The following is a 19183-nucleotide window of genomic DNA, read 5'->3' on the forward strand; positions in this document are numbered from 1 at the left end:
TCGCTTCTTTTGCTATGACTTCAGAAGCTGCACTACAAACACGTTATTAATTCACTGCTAAAAAGCTTGACAGGAGAAATTTTACTCACTGTTTTACTTACTGATATTACAAACAGCAATTTCCATTCGCATAATATTTGAATATAGTCACATAATTGGCTGGTTCAATACAACGTACGTTATTTTAAGCAGACGAACGGTTGCACTTATAGCTGCCTATGAAATACCTCAAAGAGGTCGCTTTTGGCAAATGCCAGTAGAACAAAAATACAAATTAAAGTTAAAACTAAATTAAAGATGCTTTAATATACTTGCATTAAAATTATTATTACGAGTCCAAAGATTCATCGAGGGAGGGCACGTACTCTACAGATCTCCGTCTCCACCACATAATCCAACAACTACAGTAGTTATCCAACGAATACGTACCACTTTATACTGAGTACATTAATATAAAGCTCGCATTATACACAGCCCATTTTAGCAATAAACTCAAACTTTATCAAAATCCATTTAATAATTTTAGAGAAAAATTATGCGACACTAAGGAGAAAAATTAGATGTGACTTTACAGCGCCTTAATATATATATATATAAAACAATTAAGTTTGCGCCTGAAACATAGTTCAAGTCTGAAGATGGTACAACACCAGGGCAACTCATTGTAAAGGTGGGTAAAGCTCTGATCACTATTCTTAGTATTTTCCCATAATGTAAAGCACATCTCACTAAAAGATGTATATTGCAATGCATTATGGGTGGGGTCACTATCCAGACAGGTTTCGACCTTTTTTGAGGTCTCCTCAGTGAGTAGCTAGACCCTAAATACCAAGGTTTTAGTAATACAGAGCCTTATCAACTTTACCTATAGAAGTTGCTGCAAGGTGTTTTTATTTTTAATACGAATCTCTGGAGGAGATATAGAATGTAATTCATTTTTTTAAATGAATTACATTTAAATTATAGATGTAATTCATTTTTTTAAATAAATTACATCTATTATTCATTTTTAAAAATGAATTACATCTACATCTCCTCCAGAGATTCTTTTTTTAAGAAAATTTTTTACCTCGGGGATAATATATATTAAGGATACCAAGTAATTTTATAAACTTGGTTTTTTTTACTCCTTATTGAACATATATATATATATATATATATATATATATATATATATATATAGTTTTATGAAGAATTAAATGACTAGAACCGAGATTTAAGTAAAAATGTTTTAATATAAATACACAACTAGTTTCGGCCTCTAACAGCCTTCTTCAGGTGACATTATAAAAGAAGAAAAAACACTAAGGGTTAAAACATTGAGGGTTAAAAGACTATGAACAATATAGACAGTCTTTATACATAATTAGCATGAAAACGTTGTAATTGTATTTGAAACTGTTCTTTCGTTTGTTGCATTGTTGGGAGAGTGCGTGCTTACTGCATCACGTGAACGCCAGTACATGATTACAGCTGAATGACTATCTGGGAGGTTGTAGCTTAAGTTGTTATTTAGATCAACAGGATTGAAGATGATTTCTCTAGATTCCACAATTTTTCTCTCTACTTCGTCACTGCAACGGAAGATGTTAGTATATTTTTCCCAGCAGACTTTGTGACTTTGGTTATCATCATTAGGATTAGCCGAGAAAAGGATATGACTTGATAATGCACTCGCTCGCTGTCTCTTGTAAGTAATGTCTCTCATGTGTTCTTCCATACGCATTTCGACAGATTTGTCTGTGTGCCCAAAATAAAGAATATCGCAATCACATAATATTTTATATACTCAAATTTGATATTTGAGTTGATGATGACAAGGTTTTGGGTGGCTAATTAAGGAACGGATCTTTGGAAGTGGAGTGAACAAGGTTCTGATATTGTATTTTCTTAGAACTTTTGCTAATTTATGTGAAACAGTACTTATGTAAGGAATAGATATATTGCATTTGAATCTATTTCCACTATTCCATTATTCTACTCATTCACTACTCTCCAAGTAAAAAACCTAGCTCTAACACCCTTGTCAACCACGCTCTTGCCCAGCTTCCATTCATGGCCCCTAGTCCTCCCACCACCAGTCATATTTTCAAAAATATCTTCTGGATCAATCTTATAGAAACCCTTCAGTAATTTGAATGTCTCAATCATATCACCCCTCCTTCGCCTATTGACCGATTTCTGCAACCCACAAATCTTCAACCTATTCTCATAAGGTTCATTTCACAGACCTGCTATCATCTTGGTCACTCGTCTCTGGATCCTCTCCACTTCCTCCCCATCACGAAGAAATCCTGGTGCCCATAACTGGGCACAGAAGTCCAGATGGGGTCTTATCAAGGCTCGATACAGAGGAACAACAACTTGTTTGTCTCTGCATGTTAAAGAATTTTTCAGAAGCCAAGTGATTTGGTGAGCTGTTTTAGTCACTTTTGCAATGTGCCCGCTAAACTTCAATTCCCTATCCACCAACACTCCCAAATCCATGGCCTCATCAATCTTCTGGAGTACGGTTCCGCCAATGCGATATACTGCTGCTATTCATTTCACCCCAAAGTGCATAACCTTACACTTTGCCACATTAATTTCACATCCATTTTTCCTAGCCCAGTCCTCCAAACTATCCAAATCATCCTGTAAAATTTTGACATCCTGTGCACTCATAATTGCTCTACTCACCTTTACATCATCAGCAAACAAGTGAACACTTCCTCTCAAATCCTTTCCTATATCATTGATGAACAAATTGAAAAGCAGTGGTCCAAGAACAGAGCCCTGTGGCACTCCACTAGTCACAAGCCGTCTTTTAGACTCCACTCCTGAATAAACCACTCTCTGGTATCTCTCCTTCAACCACCCTCCTATCCATCTCACTAACCCTATATCTATCCCCATCTGCTCTAGTTTACTGATTAGGGTTCTATGTGGTATCCTATCAAAAGCCTTGGCAAGGTCCAGTAGTATCACTGTAAACCCATTACCACTATCCAGTTCAGCCGTCACTGTGTTATAAAACGTGAGCAAGTTACTGACGCATAATCTACCCTTCACAAAACCATGTTGTCCCCCATACAATATCCCATTTTCATCTATCCAATCCTGTATTCTTTTCTTGACTAATTTCTCTCTATATGTGTGTGTGTGTGTGTGTGTGTGTGTGTGTTCAATAATTTTAATAACTTAATCCTACAGATAATTAAGAATATATACAGGGTGTTCGGGATAAATTTGACATATTTATAATTAATTATATTTTTCCGTAAGTTACATGTATTAACACACACTTCTCTTCATTTAAAAGTTTGGACCCTTCTTCATTCATACACAAGATGTCAGAAAGGATGGATAGCTGGAACCCACCTGAATCATGGAAGAGAATAACTTGTATCATGATGATTCGTGCCCGCCATCAAAATAAGGATATTACGACTGCTGCCCAATGCTCCCTGAATACAGTAAAAACAATCAGGCATGAACTAGAGACTTGCAATGGTGACTACGAGGATGTAGCAAGAAGAAAGATCCCTAGCAGACGATCTGATTGCGTTCGTACAGCAGAATTCCTCGCAAATCTGCAGGAACAGGTGTTGAAGAACCCTGGCATTGGAATTCGGGCTTTGTTCGTGGAGTTGCTAACTGTAGTCAAGCCCTGGATAACAAGGGTAGCCAATGGTAGGCCGTATGTATGGCAGCAGGATTCGGCCCCTTGCCACACCTCTGGGAAAAGTCAAAAATGGTTGTCTGAAAATTTCTACGACTTCACCAGTCCAAATGTTTGGCCTCCAAACTCCCCAGACCTTAACCCCATGGATTATTTTGTATGGGGCGCAGTTGAAAAAGACACCAATCGCACTTCCAGTAATACAAAAGCCCAGTTAATGGACAAAATTAAAACAGTTTTTGCGGCCCTTCCCAGGGAGACTGTAGCATCAGCTTGTTCGAGGTTCCGAAGCAGAATTGAAGCTGTGATCGATGCTAATGGTGGTTATTTTGAGTAAATCTTGTTGATAGTATTGTAATTAACTCTGCCTGTAATGTTTTTTTGTCAATTCATTAAATTTAATAGATACAAAGAAGATTTTCTTTTTCCTTACGAAACTGTCAAATTTATCCCGAACACCCTGTATATATATATATATATATATATATATATATATATATATATATATATATATATATATATATATATATATATATATATATATATATATATATATATATATTATAAACTGAATATTCTCCTCCAGGCGTCTATGTATTCGATATTTTTCTAAATATTAAACAAATTTATTCATTATCACAGGAGCCGGCAGTCGGTGCTCGCATCCCTTATCTTTTTAAGCAGACGCACTGCAATAGTTGCTTGTTGACAAACAAGCAGACTCCTTTGTGAATATTTAACTAAAATAGCATATAAGTGTTTATTCAAGTTTGTTTTCAACCTTACTGAAAAGAACACGAGATGGGTAATTTGCCTAAGGCATCAAGTGTCCCTTTCACCAGATGTTGAGAAGACATCCAGTTCACGGATATAACACCGACTTCCCCACGCAGCTGTAGTTGCCTACGCGCTAATTCAAATATAACCTAACTTCACTTCATGATCTCGCATGCGGAAGTTCCTCTCAAATTGTTGCTTCGTGTCTTTTCATGAATAATCTAACAAGTCAAGCTTAGTTATTGCATAAAGGAAAATATCAAATCAAGGAAGCTTCACAAGATTCCTGGATTTTTTGGGGGGGGGGGGGGGATGGTCTCTTCCAAGTTTATTTATTGCAGTTAAATTTTATGAAGTACATTTTGCTGGATTATTTTTAAATCCTGTGTCCCCTGACCTTATAATGGATTAGATTTTCGATCTTTATTTAGGCAGTTTTTAAATCCAAAATTCGATAAGAAATGTTACATTTTTTTATTTAAAAAAACTTACCAATTTTCAACATTTTATCATTGTGAATTTTTAGTAGTTTTGCAGTTTCAGTCTGCTTTTCGCGTGATCTCATGTTTTTAATCTAAGAATTTAAATCAAAATCTTTGTGTGTGTGTGTTGTGCGTACGAATATAACTAAAAAAATAAGATTTGGGGAAGGGGAATATGTAATTTAGGATGGATATTTTCGAAAAAACAAGAATATTTTAATTAATTTAAGATAAATATAAAATATTAATATTATCTTGTTCCGGAAATGGGTTTCGGGTTGGAATCTAACAAAAACCAAATAAACTAAAACTTATGGTTTTAGTTTATTTGATTTATTATGCAAAGAATGCGAGAAAATAAAGGAGAGTAAGAAGTAAAGCTATGATCTCGTGTTGAGCATATCAATTTGGCCCTAAAGGTGATTACTAAGAGTAATCGATTTACGAACGAGTACATCCAAAAATCCATTCGCAAAGTTGATACTGTTTGTCACAATAAGACAGTAATTAGCAGTAGATGAACGAAGCTCCTCTTACAATCAGAGCCTAATTTAACCTACAGAATATCTTGTAAATAGTGTTAAAAAGCACATTATATAACGCCTCGAATTCTTAAAACGATATCCTAATGCATAAATGATTTTATTTAGAAGAGAAGAAGTGGAAAGGAGACCATTCAGAGAATTTCTCCACCTCGTCGTAGTTAACTCCGTCATGTCATTAGTCATTGCTACAACAAGAACTACATTGGGAGTAAAAGTGAATGGAGAAGAAATTTTAAATCCTTTTTTCGGGTTTTAATATATATGAATGGCGTTTTTAAGCCTTTAAAAACCTTCCGGCAGTATTACATGCTTGAGCGGTTAAGTACTGCAATTTCAATAGTTTTTCGAATTTTGCCGCTCATTTTTTCAATAACACTAGTCTCCTCACCAGCAGCTTGCGTGTTATGCAAGCGAACCCTAGTAGTAAACTACATAAATTGTCCGCTACTTAATACATGGAAAGGCAAAGCACCATTTGCACGTGCATTCATTTTTAATGGATACAAAGAGGACTACGATGCAATCGGGATACTTCACTCATTCGCCAAGGTTCCTTTCCCCACGAATAACATGGAAGCCAATTCTACTGACTTCAAAATTTTTATCCCTTCTTGTTGCTTCTGGAATAAAATTAGACCGAAAAATAATATTGAAATAATTGTGCGTCAGTTATAGATCAGTATATAAGGTACAAAAAAAAAAAAAGTCTTTTCTGGATCGAGAAGCAAGATAGAAATCAGGAGAACAGAAACGTTTTCATTATTTATTTTTGTATATATCAAAGAACAATGCGTCCAACTGGTAGTGTTTAAAGTCGGCAGCAAGTGACGCTTGTTAGTCTTCAACATTGGCGCACGTCCACCAAATGGCTGAGTTCAGTTACGAGCGCATATTTCATAAAAAGTAAAAAAACTTCGTTCTGTGTAAACTTCTTCTGTTGCCTTACAAAAAATTACATCATCGGTTGTTTTATCGAATCCTCTGATGAGAAAATAATACTCATGGCGTATACGTGTAAAAGAAGTTAGTGTTACCACTTTTCTTTTATCATTTTGTTGTTGCTATTACAAAAATGTGGGGGCACGTTAATTTCGGCACGATCCAGGCAATTAATTAACAGCAGATATTTGTAGCTGGTGAAATACTGCATATCAAAATCGTAATTAATTTTCAATGTCGATTTTTTAAAAAAAATGACTAATGGTCGCTCTCTCTCTCTCTCTCTCTCTCTCTCTCTCACACACACACACACACACACACACACATACACACATACAATACTTAAGATTCCTTTTTATTATTTTTTTTAATTTTTTTGTTCGTTTGCAATCCAAAGAGTCCAACAAGCTATCTTCTTCAATGCTTCATCGTAAGAGTCTCGCTTTGGTTCTCACTTTTCTTTGCTATTCATTTCGCTCTTCTTTATCTTTCTTCCTTTTTCTTTTATTTACAGTGAATTAAGTAGTGTAGTATGTTTGCAGACTATTCAGAACATAATGTCAAAACATTAACGAATTCTCATCACAAAAGAATTTGAAGACCAAATCATCAACCGCTCTGTTGTCCCTCGAACATTCATTATCAACGAATGGACTGTTTGTTAGATTAAAAAAAGAAAGACAGAGGAAAAAAATAATTAAGTCCACTTGTAATGCTGAATGTAAGTGGTTAATTTAAAGCGAAAACCGTGAACCGGTTCCGTAAGGCAAAGTGATGATGGATGAATAGTTTAATCAGCAGAGATGGAACAGCCATCAAAGTCAGTTGTGTTAACCATAGAACGAAGACTGAATTCTATAAATAAATTTTTTTTTAAATTATTAAGTCTATTTTAAATTATGTCTGTAATTATTTTTCATTGAAAATATAATTTTTTATTAATAATTGTTTTTCATTTTAAATATAATTTAATGTCAATTACATTTAAGTCTAATTTTAAAAAAAATTGGAACTCTCGTTATGAAATTAAGCTGTGTGAAGATCATGCAATCACGTTGTAGAAGAGTGATGTGAAAAAAATGAGAAATTTGTGAAAGCAAAAAAATCCCTACTCAGAATATGAATCTTGGAAGCAACCTTTTGTATACTGCTTCAATGTCACAAGTTTTCAACTGACACCAAAGTATAGTAAAATTTACTATACTTTATGTAAATTTCTTTGTTGACAAACAGCAAAATCAAAACAGCAAATAACAAAAAGAATCGCTTTTTATTTCTTTTTTAATTAGTTTTATGTTAGTAATAATAACTGTATTTTTGCAATTTCGAATCGAGTTTTTTTTTTTCAAAGTTTTTCGACTATCTCTATAACTTTGAAAGATAGAAGGGAAATTACATCACAAAATAACAAAGATTAGATGCCATGGGCGTCCGCAGAATATTTTCCAGGGAGGCAAGGAGTCTTCCTCGGAGACAAATAATTACATCAATAAATTTTTATTTAATTATTTAATTGTTTGGTGTTTTTTTGTTTTTTCACAAGTAGATCCCGGGGAGGGGGAAGTGCCCCGTTTGTTCCCCTCTGCGGACGCCCATGGTCAGGACAACCTTTAATAAAATCAGGTTTCTTCATATTTTCTTATTTAAAGTATCAGTATTAGAATGTTTCGGAGTTCGACTGTTCAAGTGGAGGATTAGTCCCATGAAATGTTGCTTTTTTTTTTTTAATAATTCCGATCTCTCTCTCTCTCTCTCTCTCTCTCACACACACACACACACACACACACACACACACACACACACACACACACACACACACACACACACACACACACACACACACACACACACTCGAAACACGTGTAAAATTAATATAAGCTAATCCACCACAAACTTCAAGTTCAGATAGTTTCATATCTGAACAGTTTAATCAAAGAATCGCGTATTCACATAACATCAATTTAAAATGCAACACAAGTTTGCAGTGCAAACTAGAACTGACTGACCTGCCCAATTTAGGCTATAGCTAGTGTCGTTTTATTTATTTATTTTTTTTTTTTATTTTTATGTTAGCTTGGGCCGGTATTCCCTTAGGATTTTTCTAAGACTTGGAGACGGGAAGGCAATCATTCTTATTTAAATTATGGTATATTTTATTGCTTTGCCTGACTCTTTATTCTCTTGTTTGATAATTGTTAAAACATATTTATTAAAAATTTGGCAGGTTTTGAAAATAATGTGTACGATTTAGTTCCCTGGGACAGAAAGAGACTAAATGATCAGTTTTAATGTCAATTTTCGCAAAGCCTTTCTTTCTACCTGACAGCCATCTCACAAATGAAAGAAAAATTTTGACTAGAGATTCTAATCTGTGTGAACATGTTATGTATTCAAATATTTTATACGGCAAGTTAAAAAAAAAAAAACCTCACTAGCAAACAGAAGAAAAAGCTGTTATCTTGTCCTAGTGTAAATTCATTTTTGGAATCCCAAAAACAAAGCTACCTTAAAGTCATCCCATTGTCTCAGATACGTTTATAGTGTCTTTTACATCTAATCTTCAGTCTTCACACCTCTGATGACCGCATTAGCTATTTTTTCCCCCATTAAGTGCAAGCATCAGAAATTTGAAGATTAAGTTCAGAGACAAGTCAAAATAAAAATCACTACCACATTTCCCGAATATTTTGATTAACTGTGAATGTTATGTACATGGTTATTCTGAAGTGGGCCTCCTGTCCTTGACAGGAAGAGAAAATCTATTTACAATATAAAGAAACCTTTAGCCAAGAGCATTGCATATGTCTGACTTTAATCCGTAACTGAAGAAAATGGTACTTCACCCTACTAATCCTGTACATACATTCCCGAACTTTAGATATGAGCTTACAATCTTTTCACTCCTGTTATGAAAACCTCCCAAGACTTCTTTTCTTAGCAACAAATTTATTGTTTGTACAAGGATTTGGTTGCTAAGAAAGAAAGAAGTCTTTCTTAACAACCTGTTCTTTATGTTATACTTTGGACAACAAAGAAGCTGACCAGCAGGATCACATCAGACTGAAGAGGACAAATATTATTCCAGCTCTTTCCTCCATAGTAAATGCTGCTGAATGATACTGTTTTAACGACTTTTCCAGCACATTTTTAGTTTAATTTGTTTAGTGTTAAAACACTGAATATTCATATGAACGCTAAATTAATATGTTCTTCATAATGTGGCGACACTCACTGGCTATTAATGCGGTTCCAGATGTTCAGAAGATAGTGTTTCTGTATAGGGAAAAGAAAAGTATCTCTTGCGGAACGATAAGATGTTGTGGGTTGCTAAAATGTGGATGTTTAAAGAGTTTGCATGCCTTGGAGAAGGTAAAGAAATTCCTTGTTCCGATGTCCAACATGAGAATGCTGTCAATAACGAATCGGTTCGCAGCAATTAGCAAATGTGTTCGTGGTATCGCCCACGAAATCCGTCGTATCATTAATTCAAATAAAAACGGATGCTCTACAAATAAGAAGCAAACAGCAAGGAAGGAGGGGATGAAATTATTTGTATATAATTCCTTTTAAAATTCGTAGAAGCACTCTCTGACGATACTCCAGTGTAAAAGGATATTATTTTCTATTTGCAAATCTGGAAGTTTTGTTATCTCAATGGATTATTAAATCCAGTTAACAATATCAAGTAGAGTAATAATTATTGACAATAAAACAAAAGAAAAATAAAATGTGAGATCTGACGTTGTAAGATTTATTTATTCATTTATTTCGGCATGCTCTGTTGAATATTATATAAACATCTCTTTCTCCTGAGTGAAGTAGTTTAGGATGAATTGATTTAATTATTTTTAAGCTCCAGATATGCATCGAATCTAAGTGGCCTTAATAATGATTGAAACTATCAACTCAACATTTAAACCATCATTTAATATATTCATCATTTAAACTCATCGTTTGACTTCTTTAAAACCATCACCAATTGAAACTACCATCTGAATCATTTAAAACGATATTCTGACTTCTATAACCACCATTATAATATTACTGCATATTGCAGTAAATATTATAATACTTGCATTTCTTTTCTCGAAATATTTCTCATGAGCATCGAAACGCAAGTGTTGTGCTGAAATAAAACTGTGAAAAGTATAGAATTGATTTTAAAGAAGGACACAGAAAACTAATAAAAGTCATTTATTCAGAAAAAACTCGTTACTATTGTGATTTAACAAAGAGGTTGACATTAATTAAAGAAAACGCAATCTCTGTTTAGATTGCGTTTTTTCCCTTTAAAGTTTATGCAAAAATCGATTTAACAGCCAACAAAGGGGCTGTTTACAAAGTTCTTGGAAGGAAAGAAGAATATGCAAGTTGTGTGACCTTGGTAGAAAAACAATGGTTACCACAAAAAGTAAAGGTTATTTTTTTAAAAAAAATTTAGTGTTCCAGAAATTTATAAAGATATTAATTTTTTTTTTTATTTAAGCTTACTAACTATGGTTGGTAGTTAAATTACGTACCAATTATTTAAGCAATTATTTCCTTTTCTATGTAAGCCTGTCTTCTTTTTAATTTAGTTCTTGCAAGACTCTATACTAACAGCCCATACTTTTGTCATATTACAGGTCTGTGTTTCCATATAGTCGGAGAAGGTGTAGTTCGTTTATCCGATAAACATGGCACCGGCCATAATGACAAAGAGAGCTACATTGATTTCAAGTTAGTTATGCTGGGGAAATCAAACGAACAGGGAGGTAAGTAGAAAAACCACAGAACTCCGCTTAATGTTGATTTTATCAAGCAATAAGATAAATATTTAGTTATTTATTTAAAATAAATATTTTGCAATAAATCTTTGCGTAACTATTACTATTCAAAATAAATACAGGCAGTCCTCGACTTAAGAAAAGTTGGACTTGCGCAGAGGCGGATCAAGCGGGTATCCGACCTGAAGGTCCCCAGGGACCCAGAGCTTTCGATACTTCGAAAATAATTGATGAATTCGATAGACAAAAATCGAGGAAAAATTTATTTAACTTTTTACTCCAACTTAAATATATTTCTTTCTTTTTTTTTTCTCCTTAAAATATTTTATTATTTTCTTGTAATTTTAATTTTTATATTTCGTATATATTTTATGCCTGATGTTATTATAAAGAACAACTTATGCAATGTTTTGAAATAAAAATATTTAATCACATATTACAAAAAATTTCATAAACACATATTATGTCTGTTTAATTTTACCGCCAGCGACCCCTAGCCGGCTTAATCCGTTTCTGGACTTGCACAAATTATCCTGAAAGGACTATAAAAGCTGTTGATTTCTAAAAATTTTACTTTACTGCGTTATTTTCACGCCATCTAACGGTGGTCTTTCGCAAGGCAAACAGCTCACATGGGGTATGTGCACGCTTTTCTCAGTCTTGCTTTTAACATGGATGTGCTACATTTTTAGTGCTGCATATTTTAATTGTCTGCGTGACTTCAAATACCTCATGGTTCTTAAAACTCCAAAGAGAAATGCATCTTATTGAGAGAGATTTATGAAGAGAAGGAACACGGTACTGTTCTCTCATCACTTGATACTTTCACAAGGAAAGTCGAAAAGCCAAATGAAACATTTAAAAAAATTATATTTTCTCAATTTAAACTGTTCTATATTAGTTTGCATTAATAATTACAAATTGAAATCCACTTTGTGTGTGAATTCTGTGAATGAAACCAGCAGAAATAACCCCTTAAAGTATGCTAATGCTAATGCTACTTCCATTAAAACAACAGGTGATTAATGATGCGATAGGAGGTGATTAATTGATGCGGTACAAAGTGCCTTAGACGATAGAAATATAAGATCTGATAATGTTGGAGTCTTGACAAGTAACAGACTGATTTGGAGGAAAATTGTAGATAGGAAGTTAGTAATGATGTAATTTTTGTCATGTACTATCATATCCTGTACACCCCTTGAGGGTACATGGCAGGAATTTGATGATGATGATGATGATGATGGGGTTAAATCCGACTTACGTAAAGTTCGAGTTACGCAGTTTTTCTGAACGTAATTTGGGGACCATCTGTATTTTTATTTTGAATCGAGACTGATGTTATACTGTTTAATGCGCTACATAAAATATTATTAAGCAGTGCCATAAAACGACGAAGTGGGTGAGGCACTAGCCTTGGGTGCACGAGATGGGGTGCGGGGGGGATAAAAATAATTTTATCAATTTCGTTATTATATTGATAAAAATATATGAAAAAGAAGAATAAAAGAAAACTCCATATTATTATTATCATTACGTTACAGCTCCAAGGAGTCTCAGGACTCAGTGACGCATCATAAGGACTCATCATTAGGATACACCATTCCATTACACAATCTCACCTTCTGTATTTAGTCTTCCAACTACACAACGACACTACTACCATCAACACACAACGCCATCTGTTTCCCATCGAACACGAGTAATGACGTCGTAAAATAAACCGGGTGTACTGCTCATCGGTTGATTCACGGCAGCGTTAGGTCACTAACAACGTCGTATGAGCGAATACGGCATCGTATGAATGGCATTAATCATTGAAAAATCGTACGAGTAGATCGTCGTAAAGCGAAACGTCATAATGGGCCCTACTCTATTTATGGGAAGCCTACTACGTTTATGCTCTTATCACAGGGGTGCCACTTTAGCTGGTGAACAGAAATGCCCACCATTCTGTGTCAGTATCGTGGGTGCCATGCTGTAGTTTAAATGTGCATCGGAAATTCTGAGAAATTTGCTGATTATTTTGCTACTATTTTAACGTTCACTGGTATTACAATGTAAATCTTTTATATCCCATAACAATGCCATAAAAGCGCTCATTAAGTGGTGGTGCTAAATGCATCCGAAATTAATCGGATGTAAAACACTATGAAGAAGAGCAAACCAACCGCCATGTTGTTTTGACCGTCTTGATACGCCGTGATCTTAATTTAGGACAGAGCAATCTATAAAATATCAGAGATAATTCTGAGCGGGGGGGGGGAATAATAAATAAAGCAGCATTTCGCGAACTTAAAGGCATACCTGCCTTTAAGTTCGCGAAAATTATTGTATAACTGGATATTGATCATAGATAAATTGGAAAAAATGCTGGCGACTTAGTTGCACGATCAACGCCAAGTCATGAAGTATTCTGGCTTCCGAATGACAATTCATAATAATGTAATAAAAATGAAGGGAACTTAAGAAATAAAATTATCAGTTTAAAAGCAAAAATACGCTACAATGGTCAAAATTCTATGCGCTCCGAGAACGCATTCCTTCTCTCCTGCTTTGTATTCATTCCAATGAGAAAACTAGAATTATACGAGATCTATAAGAAAATATCCCTCTCATAACATCTTCCTCCACTGTTTATTAAAAATTTCAACGCTTTCTTGTGTATTAGAAAAATTAAATTTAAGACTTCCTTCTGACCTGCTGTATGATACCCGATTAGAAAGGCTTGGTATTTAAATTAGATATCTACAAAATCCTAGAAAAAAAAATTTACTGAAAATGATAGCTAGTGCCATCTCGTGCTATTATTTTCTCCTTCTATAGTTTGACAAGAATCATTGCTCGATAATTATCAAATTGGTTACCGTATACATAATTTATATGGTGACTGGATTAAAATGGTTTTAGATAACTTCCAGGACAAAAGCAAGTTTAAGTTTGTGAGTAAAAAAATTTCACATGACTTCCTTTAATAATACTTTTTAATAAATTCTATTTTCTGTTGGAAAGGTAAGCGAAAATAAGAATATTATTTAGTCGGAAGCATATCGATGATATTTCGGCTTCCTCGCAAAAAGCTTTCAGAGGATCTCTTGAGAGCTTAAATGGATTCTTTACAGAGTTTGACAGAAACCATACTATTTCAGATAATAACACTATTTAGAGGCAGAAGCATTTACAGGTAAACTCCATTGTTCGTTATCCATGTAGTAGTTTTTCGCAGGTGCAGTGTGTATTTAGTGCCTTAAAAGTGAATCCAAATGCTCACGAGGCAAAGTGAAGCGGCGTCATGATCTAACAACTTGACGTCTGCAAACTAACTGATGTAAACATGCGAATACAAAAAAACATGTTTATAAACTTTTCGCATAATTCCACAAATTGGGTTTCTTATTTTCCATTAAATCTGTTTAAAAATAAAAATATTTTTCTAAATCTAATCCCATTGCATGAATATAAATCTGCTTTAAAAAAGAAAAAATCGTGGATTCAAATATCCATTTTTAAATGAAGGTTCATTTTTTGCTCAAGCAAATTTACATTTTAATAAGAAACACATAAAGAAATACTACATGATCAGCTTTGCGTAGTTCTAGAAATTGTTTCGTATACAGAAGTAACTTTCTCAACCTAGACATTACAATTTGCTATTTAAATTAATACATATTTTTAATCCTACTAAAGTGTTGAAATTAGTTTCTTTATCATCCTCATCATTTATTCATGTATGAATAGGGAAATAGATACAGAAATATGCATAGAAACAACTCATAGAAATGAAGTCTATTAAATGGGTATTATCAAATGATAAATGTCAGATGGTTTCATGAGACTTATCTTCAAAAAGTAGTTTGTTTATGTATTGCCAAAACTGTTTTCTTGGTCTTCCCATCCCTCTGTGTGTTCATTAGTTGGTCTGTAGAAAGAGCACTAAACATAGGTGATGATGATAGATGTCTAATTTAGTGTCCAAATCATGTCAGTTCACTTTTTTGAATTGTTTCTATTAGAGCTTGCTGCTGGCTTTCTTCAAGATTGACAGTATTAGAAATTTTATTTTGTCATGTACTCGTATATCTTAGAATTGTTCGAAGACATGTTGTCCCAAAGCTATTGACGATATTAACTGCTCGTTGAGTAGTGATGTTCATGTCCGGGAACGATATATAAATATGGCTTTACTGGTGGAGTTGCACGGACGAATTTTGCTATTTGTGATGATGAGATTGGATTTCCAGATATTAGTTAGGCTTTTATGGAATTGAAGAGCTTTTGCTTTCTTTTCACACTGTCAGAGTGTCGATGTAGGAACCAAGGTACTGAAAATCATTTACTTCTTCAATGGTGCGATCATTTAGCCTAACATTTCCTTCCTTTTGTACCGAAATTAAATAAATAATTCTTCCATACGCCATGTCAACAATAGGTTTGCATATGTCAGCATAGTATCGTGGAGAAGCGGTAAGACGATGCTGTTATTTTCAAACTTCGCTTCCGATCGAATCTATCGCATAAATATTACTTTGAATATTAAAAATAAATAAAAAGAACCAACTTATTTTATTTAACTAATTTACTTTCATATAATTAATTTTTATTTAATTAACTTATTTTCTGTAATTTATTTTTCTGTAATTTTTATTTATTATTTTATGTTTTTATTTTATTTTATTTATTTATTTCAATAACCTTTCTTGACCTCACTGCTAAAAAAATATGCAATTTGTGTTCTGTAACATGATAGTAATTTATTTATTACTGCATTTTTAAAATTAAAGTTAGCAGAATTTCAAAAAAAAAAAAAAAAAAGTATCGTAATACTGCTTTTGCAATAAAATAGCCTACCAACAACTCCTAATATATCAAGATTGCTTCATTTAAATGGCATTTTGCTTTTTTGAGGGTGTGTTTGTGTGTGTGTAGGGGGGGGAGGCATACGTCTGTTCATATAAGGGTTGACATTTAACGCAACTAATAAGCGAAACGAGAATTTGTTTTGTCAAACATGATGTACAGGTTAACCAGGACTATTTAATAAATCTTTATTTTTCATTTCTGGATCGGGTAAAAAATAATTTTGTATTCAAATATGTCTGGCTTCGGGCATCTCATGTTGCACTCCGGCATGTTTGCCGAATCATTAATTGAATTTTGACGTAAGAAAACATGTTTTGCCTCGAAACTTGACAAATATGGTTTTTGAAACCTTCAGAAAAACGGTGCACAGAGCATTAACCTAACTGGTTTCTCTGATACGACAGCGCTCAAAATGCATTTGTGCAAGGACAAAGTTCAGAAACCCAACAAATGATAAATTGGTCTAGCACCTACGCCCTAAGCTAGTGAATAATACTGGCAAAATGGCGCGCGCGCGCACACACACACACACCAGTAAACTTACTGAAAATTAATAATTTATTAATAAAATACTGGGTGCTCAAAGTTGTGTTCTTGATGAAGAAAATTGTCTTCGCTATTCTCATAGAAATAAATAAAACGCGTGTTTTTTTACTGAAATAAAGAGCCAACAGGTTTCACTTCGGCGATGCAGCATTATACAAATTAAGTGGATATTGAATCCAATATTATTTCAAATCCGAATATATAGAAACTACAAGAGTTTCGTGCCGAATATATAGAAACTATAAACGTTTCGGCGGATCCAAGCTTAAGTAACCTTTCAGGAAGGAGCAACTCGTAGCAAAGGTGGAGTAAGTTCTGATCACTTTCCTTAGTATTCTCCATAATGCAAAGCACATCTCTTTGCGGACATGTATGCTGCATAGCATCATACATGTCCGCAACTAGGTTTGGGGCGCAAAACGTAAAAAATGTAAAAAATAAAAATAAATAAATAGATATAAAAGTCCGCTATTTTATGTTATATTTCTAAATTTCGGCAATACGCCGCTGTAGACACACAAATTCTGCAACACACTGCAACTCATTTTGATGGGGTTAATAGTAAGTCTTTAACATATTACATTTAGTAAAATTTAACTTGTTACATTTAAATTTTTCAAAATTTTTGTCATTTTTGGGTTGGGGGCGCAAGTTAGACACTTGCCACAGGCGTTCATACCCTCGTTACTGTACTGATTGAATCCAACATTATTTCAAATCCGAATATATAGAAACTATAAGAGTTTCGTGCCGAATATAGAAACTATAAAAGTTTCGGCGGATCCAAGCGTAAGCAACCTTTCAGTACCGGGGCAAATCGTGTTTTTTATTTCACACGAAATGCGAATGATTGCTGCTGTTAGAACCTCCCCACCCCCACCTTCAGAACAGAGATACTTTGCTATCAGCTCCAACAGTATGCATTAGAAAACAAGCAAAGAATTGCATTTGTGGAGATTGGAATTACAGCCGAAGCAGCTAAAGCTTCGAATCGAGTATATATGTAAATTATATATTACGTGTGTTCTCAGAAGTTGGTTTATCAGTTTGCTAATAACAAACTCTACTACCTCTATGAAGAGTCCTCATAAAGATTCCTTATTTCTTACATACGATTCACAATGAATGTCATATTGTTGCTCCCTCCTTATAAATGAGCAACATGCATAGAATAGGAAAAAAAATCCAAAAAACTCCCCATTCGTTTTCAGCAAACTAGTGCAATATAAAATATCAAAAGCAAAGAGTTTTCTTAAGACAAACTTTTGTGTGCGTGTATTCTGATATGAAACATTCTCATTATCTGCTGATCTAGTTGGCCGAATGGATGGAATACTAGTTTTCACCCAATAAGCAATGGGTTCAAATCCCATTGTAGGCATGGTGTTTATGAATGTCTTTAAGAGGAAATTGAATTTTATCGACAGATGCGATATCACCATCCTGCTAACTGGAGACCACAGTAACTCGAAAAGGTCCATGTTTAATCTCTGGAATAGGGTTTCAAAATGATCTAACGTTTACACCACGCCCTCCGCTTACTAATAGTCATGTACTATGCTCTGCCGACTCGAATTCGTACAACTTTGGTTCATATCACTCAACGTTGTTACTGCGCACATGTAGTACGTGTCAGAAGATACAATACAATAGCAAGGATTGTAGATAATAGGTCGAAGAACAAGGGTTGGATAATAGCAGTAGAACTTAAGTAAAGAACTAACATTGGATTGAGGAAGCCTGACCTTGTATTAAAGACAGGAAATGAATTAATCGTTATCGACGTACAAGTTGCGGGTGCTTAGTGGCCACTTAATACTACCCTCCATTATGAGAACTCATTTAAAAATAACATCATTTGAAAGCTGTCTATTATGCTGAAAAACCAAGACTTCGTGAAGCTACTTCAGAAAGAACATCACATCTTACTAAAATTTATTTCTTCTGTAATTGTATCCTTTAAAGGTGAATGGTGTCAGCAAAATTATATGGACTTACTAAGCTTTGGACTCCCTCTTCGGCCGAATTTCAAGATACTCTTGTTGGGCACACTGGCATCATGTAGGACTTACCAGAGAAGGACTTCGCGAATCCCTAGTTTGGAGTTGATAGCATAGGATATTGCTGGGGATTAGGCCTATGTGGTCCTGCATGTGGGACCTTAGTATACAGCACTGTTTTCAGTGTGAACTGTGAAGTTAGAAAAATAAAAATAAAAATGTGCGACATTTCGTAAATGGATCCATTTGAAAAAACAAAAACAAACAAACAAACAAAAAAAAAGACATACTGAGAGAGGGACAGATTCTTAAAATTATCCATGTAGTTTTTTTTAAAATTTAAACTTAAACATACGAGAGAACTTGGAGCTACGCCGTAACATATAGTATTTGTACTAATGCCATCTAGTGATGAAAAACTATACTACGATTAAAATAAATTTCTGTGACCCTCATTTACTCTAATAGTGAACTTCATCTATGAGAAGTTTCTGTAAAAACAACAAATAAATAAGATAAATAATAAAATATAATAATAATTATGAAGACAAACATATACAGATATATCGACATCACGCATTGGGTTTACAGGTCACTCATTACATGG

The 19183-nt window shown here is 34.1% G+C and overlaps 1 protein-coding gene across 1 annotated transcript in view; it reads left to right on the forward strand.

The window, feature by feature from the left end:
- The window catches only part of LOC150099679 (arrestin domain-containing protein 3-like), a 45140-nt gene that overhangs the window by 14273 nt on the left and 11684 nt on the right, over positions 1-19183 (forward strand). Inside the window, exons 2-3 of the mRNA XM_090404083.1 lie at positions 11030-11158; positions 18052-18057. Coding sequence (XP_090260209.1) covers positions 11030-11158; positions 18052-18057 — 135 coding nt within the window. The remainder of the gene's footprint in view (positions 1-11029; positions 11159-18051; positions 18058-19183) is intronic.

The sequence above is a fragment of the Typopeltis vanoorti genome, chromosome 14, assembly GCF_054136105.1.
Source record: "Typopeltis vanoorti isolate ZY-2024b chromosome 14, IOZ_Tvanoo_1.0, whole genome shotgun sequence".
In the NCBI taxonomy this organism is placed as follows: Eukaryota; Metazoa; Arthropoda; class Arachnida; order Uropygi; family Thelyphonidae; genus Typopeltis; species Typopeltis vanoorti.